Source organism: Heterodontus francisci, chromosome 38 (genome assembly GCF_036365525.1).
Source record: "Heterodontus francisci isolate sHetFra1 chromosome 38, sHetFra1.hap1, whole genome shotgun sequence".
NCBI lineage: Eukaryota > Metazoa > Chordata > Chondrichthyes > Heterodontiformes > Heterodontidae > Heterodontus > Heterodontus francisci.
Window position 1 is genome coordinate 14,701,020 of NC_090408.1, and position 22,617 is coordinate 14,723,636.

The following is a 22,617-nucleotide window of genomic DNA, read 5'->3' on the forward strand; positions in this document are numbered from 1 at the left end:
CAATGAGACCATTTAAAAGGGAATAAGAAAAAAGTTGAAAATACTAAAGGATCTGTGGAAAGTTGAGGGAAGTGACTACATAGCTCCAGTAGAAAAGTCAGCATGGTAAAATAGCCCGAGCCTGCATCAAAATTTTTGTTAGAAGAACTGAAAAGTGTAATAATTGCTCTAGTATTAAATGATGGGTGTGCAAATTCTTACTGTGTGCCAAGTGCAAGGAAGATTATTCACACTGTAATGTGATTTATTTCTTAGTGAACTTTGGTCTGTCAATGCACCGTGGAAATATTAAACTGTGTAGAAAGTGAAATTGCTCAGCCTGCACATAGCAAAAATATTTACCTTTTCAACATTGTCCAATATTACAGACTTGATTTGACTCCCAGTCCATCTTCACGTAGTGTGGGACGCCCCTCAAGTCGCATCACTTCATTTCGAGGAAAAAAACGGAAATCGTCAGAAGCTGAGCTTGCCGGCTGCAATTGTGAAACACGTGAACATGTGTTTTCTACAGGAAAAATTATTTTAGAAGAAATTGACAGCAAAGGGAAATTTGTCAAATTAAAGAACATTTCCAATAAGGTAAAGATCCATCTAGAGTTAGTTGCCTTTATTTTACTGCACCAAAAATGTAGTTGCATTTGAAGGCACTGACACATTTAGGTGAATGGCTTGCTTTACTGTTTCTTTACTCTCTCCTGATAATAGCAAAAGAGAACTTTTTTTTTTAAAAAGGATTTCTGGTACTAGGACTAAGTATTTACCTGTATTGCTGATTTCAGCAAAAAGCTGCCACTGCATCGGTCAAGTGCATGTTTTTTCATCCTTGGGCCCAATTAGGTTTAACCAATTAGGTCTTCGTGCACAAGTAACAAAACTGGGGGCTAAATGTGACCTCTAGGTTGTGCCTTGGCACTGCTGTCCAATACAATACACAGAATTGTAAGCTATTTTCTGAATTTACAGTATTTTCTGTTACAGCTTATTGAAATGTAATGTTTGAATATTTTTGGGTGTGAGTTATTAAGTTAAGCCATGATTAGGTTTGAAATATATTTTCAAAAAAAAAACTAGATCAAATTACTTTTTTAATGAAAGGTATTTTTAAGTAGTGTGTGAAAAATCAGTATTGGATACAAATTATTATTTTTTAATACATTACAAGGAATTTCAAAGTACGATACTTATTAATATCCTTGTAGGATCAGCCAATAGGTGGATGGACTATAAGAAAACAATTTGAGGGTTTGCCCGAGATTAGATACAAGTTTCCTGCACGTTATATACTTAAAGCTAAGCAAGAAGTAACTGTAAGTATTAACCTAGAACTTTGCATATAAAATATCCATGCAGAAGCAATCCATACTGCTTGCTTCTACTACAAAATGAATGTGATTTATTATTTTGTACATAAAATTGTACTGAGAAGTTCACATTTCCCCTTTTCAGTTGCATTTTGTTGAAGTCCTGAATAATATTTTTTTCTTTAGCATTACACAATGCTTATATGTTTCCATAAAGTACAATCAGTCTGACATTGAAAGAGAAATTTCTGCATGGAAGATCTGCACTCAGAGTACTGTGAATAATGTAGGTATTAGGATAACTAATGAATTTGTCTGAGTTTCCAACCATCATCTCAACTTAGATGAATTAATCTTGTAATCATTTCCATGCATCTATTTCCTAGCTTTTTTTTTCAATAAGTATCTGACATGGGAAAAAAAATGTTCATAGGGCTTGGAAAAAGGTTGTAGAATGTTGGCATTTCATCAGAAGCCATTATCTTTTACAAAAAAAGGCAGGAAATTGGACTCTTTGGTACCCATTTTGGGATACTGAGTGCCCTTAGTGCTCCAAAAGGGCATCCTGGCAGGTGCACACATTTGATTTAGGCATTAGCGTATGTGCAGTGAGTGTCTGCCAGGTGTATGCAAGAGGCAGATCTGTCATGAAAAAAGTGTTCATGGGACATGGAAGGACATAGCGTGTGAATCATGCTGATTCCTTTTTATTGCATGGACATTTGATCAAACACTAATTTAACATCAGTGGTGCCATTTTGGAGCCGCAGTCAACACCCTCTAATAACCTCGCACAGTTCAATGCACCTTCAGCAGCAGCGTGGGACTCCACCATTGCTATTTAAAGGGATCATCAACTACTTACAAGTTGGTTGCTAGTTGATTTTCTTCTGGTTGTTGCTACAATTCTACAAGTACTTGGTGCTTTCTGTAGCTGTTTCAAGTTGCAAGAATCTACAGTGAGTGGTGTGACATGTTGAAGGAATTTTTGCTGACTTAAAAGCTTCTGCACAAGCCACTTGCTTCCAAACATGGGTGCACTACTAGGCTAGTGCACCAGTTTGAGCAGAGGGCATGCCGAGTACGACAAACTAGTGGAAAAGGGAGCAGGGAACCTAGACAGTGCCTTTCTGCCTGGGATGTCCGTGAAGAACTCACCTGAGTGCGATACCAATAACTACAATCTCTATTCACCAAAAGTCCCACATCTTGCATTCCCTCTGTTACTTGGCCACAATGCAGAATAAAAGTCACCACAAAATAAACATCCCAAACCAAATTTATAAATGAAATCATGCCATAATGCATACAAAAGTCAATTAATCACCCTTGTGGATTCCCTTAGATCCTGTCTTGCATATGCCTCTGCTTATCCTAATGCTCCTTTGCAATACTACCGCAGTGGCTGCGGCATGGCAGGTGGAATGCTGCTGACTTTCAGTGAGGGAGTGTTCAGATGGACATCTTTGAGCAGCTCTGAGCCTGGAAGGATGGCTCCATCTCGGCATGGGGGAAAGCGGTCTGGGATGGCTGACGGGCAACAGCCAGGTGGGGTGGGAGGTTGAGCACTGTCTTCCTGAGAGAGGGCAGCAGGTTCATGCTGCATGGAGCTACTGGGCAGTGCCTCAGCAATCCTAGTAATCTGTTGGAGGATGGAGTGCTGGCCTGCAGTGACGTCCTGCAAGCCCTTTTGCACAGTGTAATCTACAGCCATGATGGTAGCTGTCTGAGCTTGCGTGGCAGCAAGCTGACCTTGCATGACTTCAGTCTGAGCTTCCACTGCAGCACTGAGACGTTGGAAGCTGCAACAGAAGAGTAAAGAAATCTCATTACAGTTGTATAGGGCATTGGTGAGGCCACAAAGTCTCCTTACCTAAAGAGTGCAACCACTAGACTGGTTCCTGGGATGAGGGAATTGCCCTATGAGGAGGGAGTGTGCAAAGTGTGCCTATATTCCTTGGAGTTTAGAAGGAAGAGAGGTGATTTAATTGAAGCATACTAAACTCTTGAGGGGGTTGACAGGGCAAATGCTGAGAAGATGTTTCCTCTGGCTGGGAAATCTAGAATGAGGGGTCAAGGTCTCAGATTAAGGGGTCGGGCATTTCGGACTGAGGTGAGGAGAAATTTCTTCACTCAAAGGATTGTGAATCTTTGAAATTCGCTACTCCAGAGAGCTGTGGACACTCAATCATTGAGCATATTGGATAGATTTTTGGGAATAAAGGGATACAGCACAAGAGGAGTCCATTTGGTCCATCATGTCTGTGCTGGCTCTCTGAAAGATCAATTTACCCAATGCCACTCCCCTGCCTTCTCCTCTGAGCCCTGCACATTCTTCCTTTTCAGATAACAATCCTATTCCCTCTTGAATGCCTCAATCAAACCTGCCTCCACCACATTTTCAAGGAGTCCATTCCAAATTCTAACCACTCGCTGCATGAAAAAATTTTTCTTCATGTCACTATTGCTTCTTTTGCCAGTTACCTTCAACCTGTGCCTTTTTGTTCGTGATCCTTCAACCAATGGGAACAGTTTTTCCCTATCTACTCTGTCTAGAGCCCTCATGCTTTTGAGTACCTCTATTAAATCTCTTATTACCTTCTCTTCAAGGAAAACCATCCCAACTTTTCTCAATCTCTTCTCTTCAAGGAAAACCGTCCCAACTTCTCCAGTCTATCTACATAATTGAAGTACCTCATCCCTAGTTAAGGTAGATAATCAGTCGTGTGTGTGTTGAATGGCAGAGCAGGTTTGAAAGGCCAGTGGCCTTTTACAGCTCTTATTTCTTAGGTTCTGCTGCAGAGGAGTCAGATGAGAACATATGTGTGACAGCTCCCTCCGGTGAGCTGAAACCTCTGCTGTCTTTGTCCCTGACCAGCCAGCAATGCACACATGCCAGTATGCCCATATCTCACCACGTGCAGGTCACGGCTCTATCCTCTAAGATACATGCATTGCCAGTATCTGATGACTGAGAGTGTGAAATCAAGTGAGCTCTGAGCCTACAACACTGTCGTCTTGCTGTTCCTCTGCTGCCTGGCCTGATTGCACTTGGGATATGGAAGGAAAAAGGCACAAGGGTAAGATTGTGGTGCAGGAGGGGGCGTAATAGGTGCATACTTACATCATCTGCAGCTTTCAAATCAGAGATTGTGGGATAAGGGGGAATTGGGATGTGAGAAGGAGGATTAGGTATGAGGATACCGTCATCTTTGGTTTCAGCCCCTCAGCTAGCCATAGCCTCAGCAATGAGTCTCTCAATAATGGCCAGCATTGCCTCCTCCATGGGAGTTTGGACATAGAGGCACGCCTATCCTCCTCCAGTTAGCTGTTGTTGCATCGGGTTGTGTGCCAGCAAGTCCTGCAAGATAAAGGGAGGTGTGTCAGTGAATGTTGTGCCATCTGTTTGGCTGATGTGGCTCTCATGGTTGAATAGCTGGCAGTGTGTTCAAGCTGTGATATGTGGGTGTAAAGCTTGCAGTCGCGCTAAGTGTGTGAGGGTGAAAAGAATGTTGTGATGAAAGTCTAAATTGTTAATATGCTGCAAAGCTATGTAGTCAACGCATAAGGGACTGCACATACAGGGAAGTCCGGTTCATTAGGTATAACAGAGGTTAGAAGAGCCATGTTCTGGTTGTAACTAGAGGTCCTTCTACCTTACTCCTGATGCCTTGTATTGGATAGTTTAATGTTGCAATAAAGGTTACTATATTTTTTTATTTAAAAAGGCAGGGGCCCCTCATCTAATAGTATTCGGAGGCTATGGTGGAGATTGTCCTCTTCGTCCGTTATGTTTGAAGGAAGGCTATCATCATCAGAATTTTTGTCAGTCTGTGAAGCTGCCAGTTTTTTTTTTTTGGAACATCTGCCTTTTGTGTGGATGTCAACCTTTGTCTGCAGCTTTTAATAGTACTGGATTGGGAAACCTGTTTGGATGGGAGCAGTGCACCATTTTGGAGATTCGCCTGGAGAATATTAGTGGCGGCATTTGGTGTTTTGTGCCTTTGGAGTTTTGGTCAGTCAGAGTTTCATCTCCCCTCCTGTTCTTTGGGCATAAGGCACTTGGCCTATATGTGAGCTCACGGTCGACGTAATTGCAATAGAACATTCACCATGGCCCACTAGCAGGCGACCTGAACGAAAACAAGGTCTAACTTTGTTTTATCCACTTTATAATGTATAATTCATATTGACTTTGATTTGACTGTTAAATTAAAATACAAAATAAGGTGAAATCTCTTATTTTTTTTCCCATTGTGATCATTTGAACGCTATTCTTTTGTTTGATCCCAAAGTGGATTGTAACAAAGTTAAATATTGAGTCTGTTGATAGAGGTTATTGGTAGGGGAGTGATGGGAGTGTGGCGAATTGAGCAGCGGCTGAGGTTACAGGTGCAATAGGTAGGATGTGACATTTGAAAAGGCATTCGCTGACCTTGACCACTCCTATGACATCATTGAACCTCTTGTGGCACTGCATCCAGATCCTCCAGCATGATTCCTGGCCTTGCCTTCCACAGCTACCTGCTCCACTGCGGATACAGGATATTTTCCCATCTCCTCCATCAATACCTCCAATGCAATGCGCGGAAACCTTTGAGCCAGCTCTCTCTCCTGCGTTGTCATTCCTCACACTTTTCCAGGTCAGATTAAGTGGTGCTTACTACTCACAATATTAGCCCCCTGCTGATTGTGTCCAGCCATTGAATAGCAGGTTTGTGCTGACTGGATGCAGAGATCATTCAAATGAGGAAGCAGCACAAAGTTGGTGTACTGCCTGCATTGCAATCAATGGCTGCAAGTTAATCGCACGCCACAATCTCCGTGCCTGTTTTTCGGGGGCTATCCAATTTAGCCCCCTAAATCTTTCAATTTAAAAAAAAAAAATCCACTCCCTAAGTAGCCAGTCATGAGCCACTACAATGGACCAATCAAGCCGGTCAAAGAATTTTAATACTCTTTTGAACTCCTTCGATTCTGTACCTACTCTGATATATTATGTATATATTTCCCTTAAAAATAAGCTTTATAAGGTAAATTCAAAACTTTTCATTTAAAAGATACAAAACTTTCTTGTTACAAATGCCTTGCATCAATTTTCCACTGCAAATTTTCCACCCTCTTTGCATATCACTCTGTTTTCTATGCTTCATCTTTTTGAATTTAAGCCTTTCCATGCACATTTAGAGCTCTTCTTCAAAGCCTTTTCTGAAGTCTCTGCACTTATGCAATATGTACAAGCTCTTCTACCCCATCTCCAAAAGGTTTTCAACATCTCCTTGCCCTATCTCTGCTACTAGTTTCTTGAGTGAGCTCCGGCTCCATCAAAGTACTCCCAGACATAAATGCCCATTCGCCATCCGCAACTACCACTAGAAATTGGTGTGGGGCTCCTCTGATATATGCCGTGGTTCAAACCCCAGCCCCGTGCACACTTTCCTGGCTGTAAGCCCTCTACCCCTTCCAGGCCTAAGCCCCAGCTTCCACTTTCTCACTCGAATCATCTGTTCTCATGGATTCCAGACAGCTGATTCCCACATGATCTGGATATCGTCTCCTACTTGGTACATGTTGGATACCATCTTGTTGCATGCTGCAAGATAGAAGTTTAATTAAAAAAAAAAAATAGAGCTAAGCTGTTTGAAGAAACCTGATCAGAGTCACTCGGTAAAATCAGGAGACGTAGAGCAGAAGCAGCTTTGTCAAAAAGTGAGAAACACGTGAACAATGGTTGGCCATTCAGCTAATCAAGTTTACCATGTATTTTGTTCGGCTTGGTGGACTATTTTCTTTTTACTTCCAATCTCTGCTCATTTTCATTTCTTTAATTGATAATTACTTGGGAAATGAGAGCAATTTCCCTTCTTAAACACCTCAAATGGCTCTCTGATGTCTTGAGTGCAATTCACATTTTCTGAAATATTGTCAGAATTTTTCTGAGGAATTTGCTTTTAATTGGTATAGTTCTAATTTTATTATTATTTTGGATTCCCAGCCAGCCTACTAAAGAGTTGTTCCCCATCTATCCAGGCAATTCTCTTTATTATTCTAAGTACCATAGTCAGACCACTGGTTAACCTGGTCACCTTATGCAATCTCATAATTAAGTACTTTCAGCCCAGGTATTCTCCTCGTGATTGGTCATTAGACTCCCTCCAAGGACTGTGTATTGTTTCTAAGATAAAGTTGAACACAGTACTCAGAAAGCAATAATGACCACTGCAGTATAAAACTAGCGGTATTTTGTTTTTATCTTCTGCAGTTCATCCATCTCTTTCGTTTTGTTTTATAGCCTAGCCATTTTAATTTTATATTAAAATCCCATGTCATTATTATCCTCAAATGTACAACCTCGTACTGCATCTACCAGGAATCTGCTTAATTATTTGGTAATGTTCTTCTCTCTTCTTCATAGTACCTCCTAGCATAACCTTTTCTGTAATCTGGATATTCTCTCTATTCCCAAATCCTTTTGTATTGACTCTGTCCACCAGTCCCTGAGAGGCATCACTTGTAATTCCTGCTAATTCAAGAATGCTTCTATTATACGCTCCACCTCATTCCTTTTGATTACTTTTCTGTCCGTGCCGTGTGTTGTGTATTCAGAGTAAAACTAACATGAAATCTAAACTGGGAGCAGTCATGTTGGAAAAACTTTATTTATACCTCCCAACAGAGGGGCAGTATACAAAAGGTATTACAATATACCACACTCCCTCCCCACGTTAAAAAACAACTTATGCAGTAAGTGTAAAATGGTACATGTACATCATTTCCCAAAACACAATAACAAAGCCCTGAAATTTAACAAGTTTTGTGTCCGACCCGACTCAATCTGGACTGGGCCCGACCCGACACGTCGTCCGGTTCGGGTCAGGTAGCAGGCCTCAAATGCAAGACAAACAAGTTGGCAGAGTGGGCATGTAAATGGTGTATGAAGTTCAATATAGTCAAATGTGAGTCAATTGACTTTGGTAGGAGGTTTAAACACCTAGAAAGTCCTACAAGAGAAGGGGCGGTACTGGACCTAATCCTAGGGAATGAAGCCGGACAGGTGGCAGAAGTGTCAGTGGGGGATAGTGACCATAACTGTGTAAGATTTAAGGTAGTTTGACCATAACTGTGTATGATTTAAGGTAGTTATGGAAAAGGACAAAGAGGGACCGGAAATAAAGGTCCTGAACTGTGGGAAGGCCGATATCAATATGATAAAATAGGATCTGGCCAAAGTGGACTGGGAGCAGCTACTTGGAGGAAAAGTTTACATCAGACCAGTGGGAGTCATTCAGAAAGGAAATAGTGAGAGTTCAGGGCCAACATGTTCCAATAAAGGTGAAGGGTAGGGCCAACAAGTCCAGGGAGCCCTGGATGTCATGTGATATAGAGGATTGGATAAGGGAAAAAAATGAAGGCTTATGGCAGATTCAGAGAGCTGAAAACAGCGGAGGCCCTAGAGGAATATAGAAAGTGTAGGGGGGTACTTAAAAAAAAAAAGTAATTAGGAGAGAGAAGAGGGGGCATGAAAAAACACTGGTGGGCAGGATAAAGGAAAATCCCAAGACATTTTATAAGTATATTAAGGGCAAGAGGATAACCAGGTAAAGAGTAGGGCCCATTAGGGATCAAAGTGGCCATCTCTGTGTGGAGCCGGAGGACGTAGGTGAGGTTTTAAATGATTACTTTTCATCTGTGTTTGCTATGGAGAAGGACAATGTTGGTGTAGAGATCAGGGAGGGGGATTGTGATATACTTGAACAAATTAGCATTGAAAGGGAGGAGGTTTTGGCGGACTTAAAAGTGGATAAACCCCCAGGCCCAGATGAGATGTATCCCAGGCTGTTATGTGAGGCAAGGGAGGAGATAGCAGGGGTTCTGACACACATTTTCAAATCCTCTCTGGCCACAGGAAAGGTGCCAGAGGACTGTAGGACAGCGAATGTGGTACCATTATTCAAGAAGAGTAGCACAGATAAACCAGGTAATTAGAGGCCAGTGAGTCGAACATCAATGGTAGGGAAACTATTGGGAAAAAAATTCTGAGGGCCAGGATTAATCTCCATTTGGAGAGGCAGGGATTAATCAGGGATAGTCAGCATGGCTTTATCAGGGGGAGATCATGTCTAACAAACTTGATTGAATGTCAAGGAGGCAACTAGATGTGTAGATGAGGGTAAAGCAGTTGATGTAGTCTACATGGACTTCAGTAAGGCTTTTGATAAGGTCCCGCATGGGAGATTGGTTAAAAAGGTAAGAGCCCATGGGATCCAGGGCAATTTGTCAAATTGGATCCAAGATTGGCTTAGTGGCAGAGGGTGATGGTCCAGGGTTGTTTTTGCGATTGGAAGCCTGTGACCAGTGGTGTACCGCGGGGATCGGTGCTGGGACCCTTGCTGTTTGTAGTGTAAATTAATGATTTAGACGTGAATATGGGAGGTATGATCAGTAAGTTTGCAGATGACATGAAAATTGGTGGTGTCATAAATAGTGAGGAGGAAAACCTTAGATTACAGGACGATACAGTTGGGCTGGTAAGATGGGCAGAGCAGTGGCAAATGGAATTTAATCCTGAGAAGTGTGAGGTGATGCATTTTGGGAGGGCAAACAAGGCAAGGGAATATACAATGAGTGGTAGGACCCTAGGAAGTACAGAGGGTCAGAGGGACCTTGGTGTACTTGTCCATAGATCACTAAAGGCAGCAGCACAGGTAGATAAGGTGATTAGGAAGGCATATGGGATTCTTGTCTTTATTAGCTGAGGCATAGAATATAAGAGCAGGGAAGTTATGATGGAGCTGTATAAAATACTAGTTAGGCAACAGCTGGAGTACTGTGTACAGTTCTGGTCGCCACACTATAGGAAGGATGTGATTGCAGTGGAGATTCACTAGGATGTTGCCTGGGCTGGAGCATTTCAGCTATAAAGAGAGACAGGATAGGCTAGGGTTGTTTTCCTTAGAGCAGAGAAGGCTGAGGGGAGAGCTGATTGAGATATACGAAACTGAGGGGCATAGATAGGGTAGATAGGAAGAAACTTTTTCACTTAGCGAAGGTGTCAATAACCAGGGGTCGTAGATTTAAGGTAAGAGGCAGGAGGTTTAAGAGGGAAATTTTTTTACGTCCAGAGGGTGGTTGGAATCTGGAACACACTGCCTGAAGGGGTGGTCGAGGCAGGAACCCTGACAACATTTTAAAAATATCTAGATGAGCACTTGAAACGCCATAGCAAACAAGGCTACAGGCCAAGTGCGGGAAAATGGGATTAGAATAGATAGGTGCTTGATGGTCGGCATGGACACGATGGGCCAAAGGGCCTGTTTCTGTGCTGTATAACTCTCACTCACTCACTCACTCTTTAGTTGCACACTTGTTACTGTAATCACAAGTATGTCTTTAACAAAAATATCATCACCAAGAAGTACTGAAAAGAACAACTTATTTCTTCTTCCTTCCTTCCTTCCTTCCTATGTACATGCAATTAACCTGTCTGGTATCTTTCTCTTTCTGTCTGGGTATCTTCCATTTTCATTAGCTTTATTCTGCTCTTCCAACATCACAGATTGTGTCAACCCTGAACTTTGACTACCAACTCCACTTAATGGTTGGGTCTGTAAAATTAGAGTCATAGTTATAGAGTCGTACAGCACAGAAACAGGCACGTCAGCCCATCGTGTCTGTGCAGGCCATCAAGCACCTAACTATTCTAGTCCCATTTTCCAGCACTTGGCCCGTAGCCTTGTATGCTTTGGCGTTTCAAGTGCTCATCGAAATACTTAAATGTTGTGAGGGTTCCTGCCTCTACCATACCTTCAGGCAGTGTGTTCCAGATTCCAACCACCCTCTGGGTGAAATTTTTTTTCCTCAAATCCCCTCTAAACCTCTTGCCCTTTACCTTAAATATATGCCCCCTGGTTATTGATGCCTTCGATAAGGGGAAAAGTCTCTTCCTATCTAACCTATCAATGCCCCTCATAATTTTGTATACTTCAATCATGTCCTCCCTCATCCTTCTCTGTTCTAAGGAAAACAACCTTAGCCTTTTCAGTCTCTCTTCATAACTGAAATGCTCCAGCCCAGGCAACACCCTGGTGAATCTCCTCTGCACCCTCTCCAGTGCAATCACATCCTTCCTATAGTATGATGCCCAGAACTATACACAGTACTCCAGCTGTGGCCTAACTAGCATTTTATACAGCTTGAATGATTACAAATTGATTGATTAATCTTAATCAAAGATTCTTTGACTTTCACTTTCTCTCTGAATTTCACTTGGAACTGTAGGAACTAGGACTTTATTCTTCCATGGGCTGTGAGCATCGTTGACTAAGCCAGCATTTATTGCCCATCCCTAAATGGCCTTGAGAAGGTGGTGATGAGCTGCCTTCTTGAACTGTTGCTGTCCATGTGGTGTAGGTACACCTACAGTGCTATTAAGAAGGGAGTTTTTATAGGACGTTTCCCATGCTCTTCCTTTGTCAGATATTTTTCTTTCAAGCAAATGATCTACACAATACTGAGTCTCTCCCCAACCTTCACTAGATATGTGAATACACCTAGTCGTTTTACAACAACTCCAAATGCATACCACTGCTTATCACCTCCAGTGCTTTTTCAGCATTACCTTCTGACCTGCACTAAAGTTTCATGCCTCGAGTATCATGGCTCATCTTCACTCTGAAATGATTTTGACTTGCCTCGCTATTGATGTCTGTCTTAAGTAAACTAAACCTTGTCTTAGGAGCATGTTTAAACACTAACTGGTAAGGTGAGCAATCGGTTGTAGACTGTGGGGCTATTCCGTAACAGAACAGAAAATTGTCTAGCCTGTGTCAAAGAGAAACCTGGGCATTACTGCCTAGCTTGTCATCTAGCAAATACTTCTGCAAAGACCTCTTCACAATTTGTGCACTTTTTTCTGCAGCACCATTCGATGCTGGGTGATACAGTAGTATTCGAGTGTGTTTGACTCCATCTTGCTCAGAAATATTTCAAACTCTTCTGACGTAAACTGTGGATCATTATCTGACACCAACACTTCTGGCAACTCATTAATTGCAAACCAACTTCTCAAAACCTCAATAGTTATGGCACTTGTGGTATTGTTCATAAACTCAACATTTATCCACTTGCTATCGCTATTGACCAAAACAAAATACTCTTTACCTTGCGCTTCAAAGAAATCAATATGTACTCGTTCCCACGGTTTTCTTCTGTTTGGCCATGGAATAAAAGGAATTTTGCTCAATTTCTCATTCTGAGACACACTTCGACTTTTCACCAACTCTTCAATATCTCTATCTCCCTTTTGGATACCAAAAATAGCTTCTTGCTACTGCTTTCATACAGACTCTGTATGCACTTGATGATGTTCCTCTAAAAACCTCTCCCCCTTGGAGGAATCATGACTCTTAAACCGCATAGGAGACAGCCTTGATCTACACTTGGCTCATTTCTGCTTGTGAAATACTCTTGCAATTTCTCATCATCACATTCTTTAGACTAGCCATTCATGACGTAATTGAGTACTTTACTGATCACCACATACTTGTGCGTTTCTTCAGAAATTTCTCTGGCAGACAGTGGCATGCAGTTTGTGTACGTAATTTCTAGGTAACAGATTGGGTTAAAAATGAATCAGTCTTCACAGGAAATCACAAGAACATCTGCATTTGCATGATCTGCTGACCTATGATATTTAATATCCTACTGATGGGCCATCAAAATCAATGCCCATCTCTGAAGCCGTACTATTGCAAACAATAGTACTTCCTACTTTTTGAAGCAAAAAGGTCAGTTAACAAAATACAGGTATTTATGGAACTTTGTAACACCATATATTATCACTAAAGCCTCTTTCTCAACTTGAGTAATTTTGCTCTGACATTGTTAAAGTACGTGAAACATATGTTACAGGCTTCTCCACGCTGTCTTCCATTATGTGAACACCACACCTAACCACTGTGGTGAGGCATTGCACGCTAAAACCAATGTTTTCTTGGAATCGTAGTGGATCAAAACAGGATCACTAGTCAGTACTTGCCTCACTTCTTCAAATGCATTCTGACATTCCACAGACCACTCCCAATCTATTCCATCTGTGAGCAGTTGATAAAATGGAGTGAACATATTCACTAAGTCCGGGATGAAATTAGAATAATACACAACAATTCCTATGAATGTTCTAAGTTCTTCTTTCTCTGATCTCTTGGCTTTTAAAATCCCCTGAACCTTCTCCTGCGCTGGGTGGATACCTTCACCCTCTATTTGGTGACGCAGGCATGTTACATTTGACACCATGAAGCAAGACTTGTGCTTTTTAGCTTTAATGCCATACTCTCGAAGTTAATCCAGGATTTAGTTGAACCTTACAATGTGTTCTTTCGCTGTCTTAGTGCTAATAAAAATGTCATTCAAGAAACCGCACACTCCTTTCATCCCACTTAGTACTGCCCTTGCTGTGAATAACTCTGCCTAGTTTAAATGTATGTTCTTAAGCCAATTTCTTCCCATCGGGGAGACTTTGTTCCCTCCTACTACTATCAATGGTAAGTAATGGGATGCATCATTGTATTCCATGTTTGCACTCACTTCATCTAAAAGTAGAATACTGTTATTGGAATAACTAGTCAGTTTCACACCAATTTTTTGTAAGGGAATGTGACTTAGGGATTTCTTGTACTCTTCTAAGGTAACAGATGCAGCTGCAGCAGTATCGATGACTAATGTGAGTTGTGAATCTCTGATTTTTATTTTTACTATGGGTGCTGGAATTCTGTCTTCAGCCTTGTTTCTCTCAACATCCATAGTCTGTTTTCCTTGCCCTCTGACTGAGTACAACTCTTGATCTTCCTGCTCGATAACATCAACTTCTGTTTCCATATCCATCATTTGCACATTTGTGAACTTCCAGGAGCCTGATCTAACTTTTGGTCTGCCATGACTTTGACCTGATGCATTGCTGTGACCTGGAGCATTACCACTTCCTCTTCTGCATGCTGTCTGGATATTTCCCACAGCCAAAGCACTTTGACTGGAAATGGGACCATTTAGTTGGTTGGTGGCTACCATGGCAACGATAGCTTCTATATTTCTGACTGAGTCTGTGAACTTGGCTGCCTGTTTCCTGCTGAAATCCAGTGGACCTTCCCATCCGGGTCAGGAAAATAACTTTCTTGCAATCTGAAGCTATCTCTTGCCATTTCCATGGCTGTAGCCTCATCACAGACCTCCTTCCACATCAGCTTATTGCCTTTACACAAAAGCTTGGCCTGGATTTTGCTGTTCTTTAGACCTCCAGCAAACATATTTCTAAGGTTGACTTTTAAGTTGGGACCACAACCACAGTGACTAGATATTTTCTTTCATTCAAGAATATAATCTGCAATAGACTCACTTGGCAACTGCATCCTTCCACGAAATGTATCTCGAAGTGCAATTTTGTTCTTAGTTGTATCATGCTGGACCCCCCACCCCCACCTTCCAACATAGAAACAGAGAAGGAGTAGTCCATTCGAGCCTGCTGCGCCATTCATTATGATCATGGTTGATTATCCAACTCAGTAACCTGTTCCCACTTTCTCCCCATATCCTTTGATCCTTTTTGCCCCAAGAGCTATATCCAAGAATGAAGCATATTAATTTCATCATGTGAACATTAAATTGTTGCTGGAAAGAAGAGCAGGCCTGTTTCAAGGGCTGCCAGCCACTTGGCTGCAAGAATTTTACATACCAATAGGGACAAGAGGGGTTACTTCCCTTATCCATTTAACCCACAATGGACTTTGAGCACCAGACATTTGAAGCGCATTCCAGGCCCTGCTAAGATGATACAATTCACAGAGCTAAGACATGGTCAGACCCGTTAGTCACATGACTAACCTGCTTGGCAACCTGGGGTTTTCTGAATGGTACCAACAGTTTGAACTCAAAGACTGCTTGCTCCTGGACTGCGAAGATCTCTCCTGCCTGCTCCCATCTCTTTCTCACAAGCATCTGAATCCATTGACGACACATGAACTCCAGGAGAGAAAAGTCTCCTACAGCAAACAAGGTTTAAGAAGAATACTGGGCCCCAACGGAAAGCAAGATCTTCCTACAATCAAGGACTCTACAGTGAGCTCGAAGAACCGTAACAAAACCCTCTTCAGAGATTGCCTCAGACTTTTCCACTTTATTTCTTCTGTTCTGTCTCTATCTGCATGTGTGTATCGCAAATGCATGCTAGCATGGGCACATTGTGTATCGATAGTCGTTAACCGAATTAGAGTTTAAGTTTAATAAATTTCAATTTTTCTTCTTTAAACCTGAGAAAACCTGTTTGTGCTGGTTTCTTTGCCTTATAATTGGAAAGCGGTGAACATGGATTCACCAAGGGGAGCTAAAAACGCAGTGTGTTTAAAATTAAACCCCATTGCGGTAAGACGAGGTGAAGGCTGAGAGGGACACCTAGACTCCTTTCTTATCAGGTCGTAACAGTTGAGCTACAACAGTTGAGGCAACATTGATAAAACACCACCTCAAAAGCATTCGGCTTTATTATGGTCAGGAAAATATTCACTTTATCATCTTTTAGGATTTTATTAGCTTGCAGCCAAATATGTAACCTTCGTTCATAATTTCACCAGTCCTCTTTTTATTAGGGTTGAATTCCCCCATTTTCCCAAAATATGTCCTCTGTGCCATATTTTTATTATGTACTCACTGAGTTATATTTGAACATGAATTGCAGACACACGAAGCGATCTTTCAAATTGCTCATACTTCCTCAAAATCGACTTTGGGAGTTCCAAAAAGTGTCAGAATGTTCTTCAAACGGTAATCGCTCGAATGAGATGCAAAAAAAAAAATCAGTGCCATCCTTTCCTCATGTTGCTGTTGCGTATTCAGAATAAAACTAACATGAGGTATTAACTGAGAGCAGTCATGTTGGAAAAACTTTTTATTTACACCTCCCAACAGAGAGGTAGTATACAAAAGGTATTATATTATACTACACCACATGATTTCACATGCTGCAATTTCAGCTATTAATCGCTGCATGAAGCCTTATCAAATACCCTCTGAAAATCTTTGCATCTACCAACAATCCATTCTACTCTCAGCTCCATAAAGACTATTGGGTTAGTTAGACATCAGCTACCTTTCCCAAAACCATGCCCACGCTCTCTGAGTTTGTACTTTTTCAGGTGCTCATTTACTCTGCTGGAATAATGGATTCTGCCAATTCTCCCACTGAAGTTAGTGGTCTGCAGTTATTTGGGCTTGCTGTTCCCTCTTTTGTATATTTATAATGTTTTGCTTTCAATCTAAGTGTGAATGAAGAGTCAGAAGAGAGAGAGGGACTGCATTGTGACAGCCATGGGGAAAGTTCGGGGGGGCGGGTGTTGCAGGGAGGAAAGTTGATGATGAATAGAACAAGTGCCACAAAGATAATAAAAACAAGAAATGCTGGAACCACTCAGCAGGTCTGGCAGCATCTGTGGAAAGAGAAGCAGAGTTAACGTTTCGGGTCAGTGACCCTTCTTCGGAACTAGCAAATATTAGAAATGTCAAAGGTTATAAGCAAGTGAGCTGGGGGTGGGGCAAGAGATAACAAAGGAGAAGGTGTAGATTGGACAAGGCCACATAGCTGACCAAGAGGTCATGGAGCAACGGCAAACAATATGTTAATGGTGTGTTGAAAGACAAAGCATTAGTACAAATAGGGTGTTAACGAACTGAGGATTGAATAGCAGCAAGTACAAACATGAAAGAAAATAGTGGGTAAGCAAACTGAAAAACCTACAATGAAATGAAATTAACAAAAGAAAAAAATTGTAAAAAATGTAAAAAAGAAAAAAGAAAAAATAACTAAATAGAAGTAAAATGGGGGGCCCGTCATGCTCTGAAATTATTGAACTCAATGTTCAGTCCGGCAGGCTGTAGTGTGCCTAATCGGAAAATGAGATGCTGTTCCTCGAGCTTGCGTTGATGTTCAGTGGAACACTGCAGCAAGCCCAGGATAGAGATGTGAGCGGGGGGGGAGTGTTGAAATGGCAAGCAACTGGAAGCTCAGGGTCCTGCTTGCGGACTGAGTGGAGGTGTTCCGCAAAGCAGTCACCCAGTCTGCGTTTGGTCTCCCCAATGTAGAGGAGACCACATTGTGAGCAGTGAATACAGTATACTACATTGAAAGAAGTACAAGTAAATTGCTGCTTCACCTGAAAGGAGTGTTTGGGGCCTGGGATGGTGAGGAGAGAGGAGGTAAATGGGCAGGTATTACATCTCCTGCGATTGCAGGGGAAGGTGCCATGGGACGGGGACAAGGTGGTGGGGGTAATGGAGGAGTGGACCAGGGTGTTGCGGAGGGAACGATCCCTTCGGAATGCTGACAGGGGAAGGGAGGGGAAAATGCGTTTGGTAGTGGCATCACGCTGGAGGTGGCGGAAATGGCAGAGGATGATCCTTTGGATATGGAGGCTGATGGGGTGGAAAGTGAGGACAAGGGGAACCCTGTCACGGTTCTGGGAGGGAGGGGAAGGGGTGAGGGTAGAGGTGTAGGAAATGGGCCGGACACGGTTGAGGGCCACAAAGAATTTGATAAATGGAAAAAATAAGTAACTTCAGGAATTTGCATAATAAGATGAATGAGTTTAACATAACATTCAGTTTCCATTAATGCTTTAGTGGTTGTTTTGACCCAGAGAACCCATCAGAATGCACTATGCTGGTGCATATTTAAGGTAATCTACTTTTAATCCATCTCCTATAAATGGATACTTTTAATCCATCTTCTATAAATGGATACTTTTAAACTTATGTAAGAAAATATCGAAAAGCGCAGTCTGAGTGCTGACCGTCTTCGCTTGTCTTGTGAAGTTCTTGACTGGTTGTGGTGGGGCGGGGCTGGGAAGGATGAAGACAATGGATTTTGCTACAATTACTTTTACATTTGCTGAAATGCATAATTCTGACTGATGTAAATTTTTTTAGTGTGAATCTTGAAGTAACTAATTTAACTATTCTCTCCTTGTATTAGATCTGGGCTGCAAGTATTGCCCAATGTACTCCAAATGACTTAGTGTGGAAGAACCAAAAATCTTGGGGAATAGGAGATGATGTGCGGGTGGCTGTCCTCAATGTTGATAAAGAGGTGTGTGCAATAAGTGTTATGTAAATGTAATGGAAGCAGAGAGATGTGCGTGCAAAATATATTGATATAAATGCACCGTATGTGAGCGGTAACACAATCTTAAATACTAAAAGTTGTATCACTCCATTTTAAATGTCCGCTTTACTAATCTGCGGATTTAAGATGGCTCATTGCTCATTTCATACCATTCTGATTTGCCACGGCAGACACCAAAAGTTTTAGTAACCTTTTGGAAAAAATTGTTTTGGCAGAATGCTAACGATTAAACCTCTACACAATGCAGTCAGCATCTAGTAGTAGAAGTGTAATGTATGAATGCTTTGCTGAATTGGTAACGATGCAAATTCATGGTGCCTTGAGTCAAAAAAGAAGTATCTTTGTAATATTTTCTTAGCTGGTGGTGAGATGGTGTAAAAAAAAAAAAACTTTTTTTGAAAAGAATTGGAAAATTATCAACTTTGAATTTATAGAGGTATAACTGAGGAAAGCATGCATTTTTTAAAGCTGAATTTTGTTCTATTTTCAAAACATTCCTGTGCAAATTCTCCATTACCATTGACTGTTTTAATGTAAACCCTGGGAGCTTAATAGATCTGATTTAATACAATCTGTAAATCTCCTGAAATGGAAATATTTCCATTATGTCACTTGTTAAGCATGTGAGGTCAGCTATTGACTTGAATTTTGATTTCTCCAATAATTTCCTGTTTTTTTTCAATTAGTGAACCACTTTTCTGATTCTCCTAGAACAATTTGTATTTTATATAGCGCCTTTAACACCGTATAATGTCACAAGGCACTTTGCAGGAGCATTATCAAACAAAATTTTACAATGAGCCACATAAGGAGATATTAGGGCAGATGACCAAAAGTAGTTTGATTAAAATGTTTTAAGGCAGAAATGATTCCTTTGAGATAAATGTGGAATTGTTCATTGAGTTGTACAAGAAACCTGTTTAATTTACCAGGACATTGTACCATTTTATACTTTTGTAAATTTTGCAACTTTCTAATATAAAAAGCAAATGTTTGAAACTGATGCCTCTAATAAGTAATCTTTTCACATAATTTGATGTCGGGTGGTGGGAAATTAGCCTTGAGCAATTAATTCTCATTGCACAAAGTTAAATTAAAAAAACAAAATTATATTGGAAATCTACAGTGACTGGAATCATTGTGGGGCTGGAATCCATTTATGGGCTTGCGTAAGCCTAGAGTCCCTTTTTAAATATAAAACAGACAAGAATTCCTTCAGGATAATTTAACAAGATGTTATAATCCTGTATAATAGCATCTTAAGGGACCCTCTTCAGCCTTTTCTTAGTTCTGATGAATGCATGACCTTTTGGCCAAAAAACCCTACTTCAACTAACAATGCTGATTTCACAGGAGGTGGCTACATGGACTCTTGTGAAAATACCAGGAATATTGGGAGGTCAATCTGGAGATCAGGACGGAGACAAAGACGGTGACGATCCCAGTGAGCACGTTCGGCGGCGGATTCAGTATAGTCCAACGGTATGATTATTCAGGAGAATGCTGCTTATCTTCAGGTGCACAAAATGCAGCTCTAAAGGGTGCTGGTGATCTTGCATTTGTAATAGAAAGCAAATTTGGTAATCCGAGCAAGCTAGAATATGTGGCTAAATGGAATAGATTTATTGGCCCCCATTTTAATAACCTGTCACAATGATGTTTAAGATCATAAATAACACACGAGATCAATTTGAAATAGTATTTCTAATTAGACAATAAAATTGGGCCAGAAATAGGACTCACATCTAGAAGCTGTTCTTATAGTCTTCTAGGCATAAAATTAGCTTTTGGACATGATGTCCAAGGCAAACAGCTTTAGGAAGGATGGTGAAGCCTTAGAGAGGGTGCAGCAGAGATTTACTAAAATAATACCAGGGATGAGGGACTTTAGTTATGTGAAGAGACCAGAGAAGATAGGATTGTTCTCCTTGAAGCAGAGACAGTTGAGGGGAGATTGGAGGTGTTCAAAATCATGAAGGTTATTGATAGAGTAAGTAAAGAGAAACAATTTCCATTGGCAAAAGGTCAGTAACCAGAGGACATTGGCAAAAGAGCCAGAAATGAGGAGAGAATTTTTTTTATGCAGTGAGTTGTGATGATCTGTAAGGCACTGCTTAAAAAGGTAATGGAAGCAGATTCAGCAGTGACTTTCAAAGTGGAATTGGATATATATTTGGTCAAATGGGCAACTTCTGCTCTGCGAGATTCTGTGATTCTCAAAAAGACCTCGAGTCATTCCAGAAAAATCAGTTGAATGCTGTGACTTCGGTTACTCTCCTCCTTTCTGTTATTTGATCTATTTATTCCAAGGTTATAAGAAAAGCATTCCCTGAATTGTTGACACTAGGTTTCTTCTTGTCCTTGGTATTTTGTTCTGGAGACAAAGTTGGGAGCTGAGCATGATCTGTACCTTGCTGCATAACCATGTTATTTCTAGTTATGTCTTTGGATAGCAATCAGAAGCAAGGCTATTGAGTGGAAGCCCCACAAAAACTCTAAAGTAACTGCTACCAATGCGGTTCAAATCAATATTGAGAAGTCCAATTTAATTCATGATTGTGAACTTGTACGGCTGGATTTTTAAATGCATTTGGGGTCGGGATCTGAGTTGGGCAAATGCACATTTTGGCGCTGTCTGCCTCCATGCCAGTTTGCTGCCACGATCCTGACCCGGAGCCTTTTGAATGAGTGGCTCAGGGTCAGATCAGGCCACTTTCTGGAGGGCAGCCAATAGAGGCTGATTAACATTAAAGGGCCTTGTTCCCGTGCCACCTGACCCATAACAGCTGCCGGGCTGCAGCTGCTGGGCTTCCCCTGGAGGGGTTGACCCTTGAAGATTATGGCCAGACCGCTGTGGCAGTTTTTAAAAAATCAAATAAACTTACCTAGCCTCCAGCTTCAGATCGGCTGCTCCCACCTCAGTCGGTGGGGGTGCCAATCACGGAGTGCTGCAGGGCCTCCCATTGGCTGTCCAGCATTCAGGGACAGTGAGTCCACTCCCTGACTATTAATTGGCTGAGAATTTGAAAATCCCTCTGCGTGTGCTTAAAGTACACCATGCAGGATTAGGGCCCGGAACCAGCCCCCATTTCCAGTTCCTAACCCCAATTGAAAATCCAGACCATAATTTTCTAGCGCTGACTCATGTTAAACTGTGGTACATTAACTGTCATTCAACACCTGTATCTTGCTCAACAGAGCATTCTTTGTGTGAATCCCAACAGTGGAGATTATTTGCACATAGTGAACATCACAATTAAGCCCAATCCTGTCCTCAACTGACAGCATCCACATGCACTGGGTAACGGGGATTGCTGAGTACTGATTTGTACAACCTCGAACATAATGCTGGGACCAATTTCACATGTCCTTACTGCCAACCCAGCTCAGAAGAGCAAACTCAGAAACACCAGGAATTGAATCTTCTGGTGTGTTGTGACTCAGTTACATGCATGCTATTTAAGCTGCTTGTGAGATAACTAAGAGGCTGCATTTTAACAACTCCACTGATGGCTTTGGATCACAACAGTTGAGTTTAGTGAATGCTGTGTCCAGTTTAAATTGAAATTCATAAAATTTTAGATATATTTGTTAAAACAACAGTTCTGGAAAGGGGAAGAAAGAGGGGAAAAAGTCTGCTTCACTCCCTGGTGTGCTTATTGCTAATCAGCCTTGGCTTAGAAGTGACACTCTCTCCTTTTAAGTCAGAAAGTCAGTGAATGTTGGATCATGCCAGCTGTGATTGAATAAGGGAGCTGATATATATGCAAACATTCCACGTTTTTTCTGGCAATACTGCCGTAGACGCAATTACTGTTGGAAATATCATGGGTGATATAGAGGAGACATGGTTACATAATGAGTAAGGTTAACTAATAACAAATGACTGATTCGTGTTGTATAATGTCCTGTTCACTAGTTGTATAAATATCCTATTCAGCAGATCTAGCCACGTTTTGTGTTTAGACTGTGATTTAGATGGAGGCGTGTATTCAGAAATCCAATTTTGTTATAGTTTATATAACGTAGTTCACTTCTTCTCCCTGCTAAAAACAAAAATGATGTTTTTGACTCCTTTCTCTTTCTAATTTTGATGATCTTGGCAAAGAACAATCTAAAATTCTGACATCCAGTTTTATTCACTCCTGG

The 22,617-nt window shown here is 41.3% G+C and overlaps 1 protein-coding gene across 1 annotated transcript in view; it reads left to right on the forward strand.

Moving 5' to 3' along the window:
- Nucleotides 1–22,617, forward strand: part of LOC137352307 (lamin-B3-like) — a 75,825-nt gene that overhangs the window by 42,054 nt on the left and 11,154 nt on the right. Inside the window, exons 7-10 of the mRNA XM_068017593.1 lie at nt 369–582; nt 1,203–1,310; nt 18,319–18,432; nt 19,822–19,950. Of these exons, the coding sequence (XP_067873694.1) occupies nt 369–582; nt 1,203–1,310; nt 18,319–18,432; nt 19,822–19,950 (565 nt within the window). The remainder of the gene's footprint in view (nt 1–368; nt 583–1,202; nt 1,311–18,318; nt 18,433–19,821; nt 19,951–22,617) is intronic.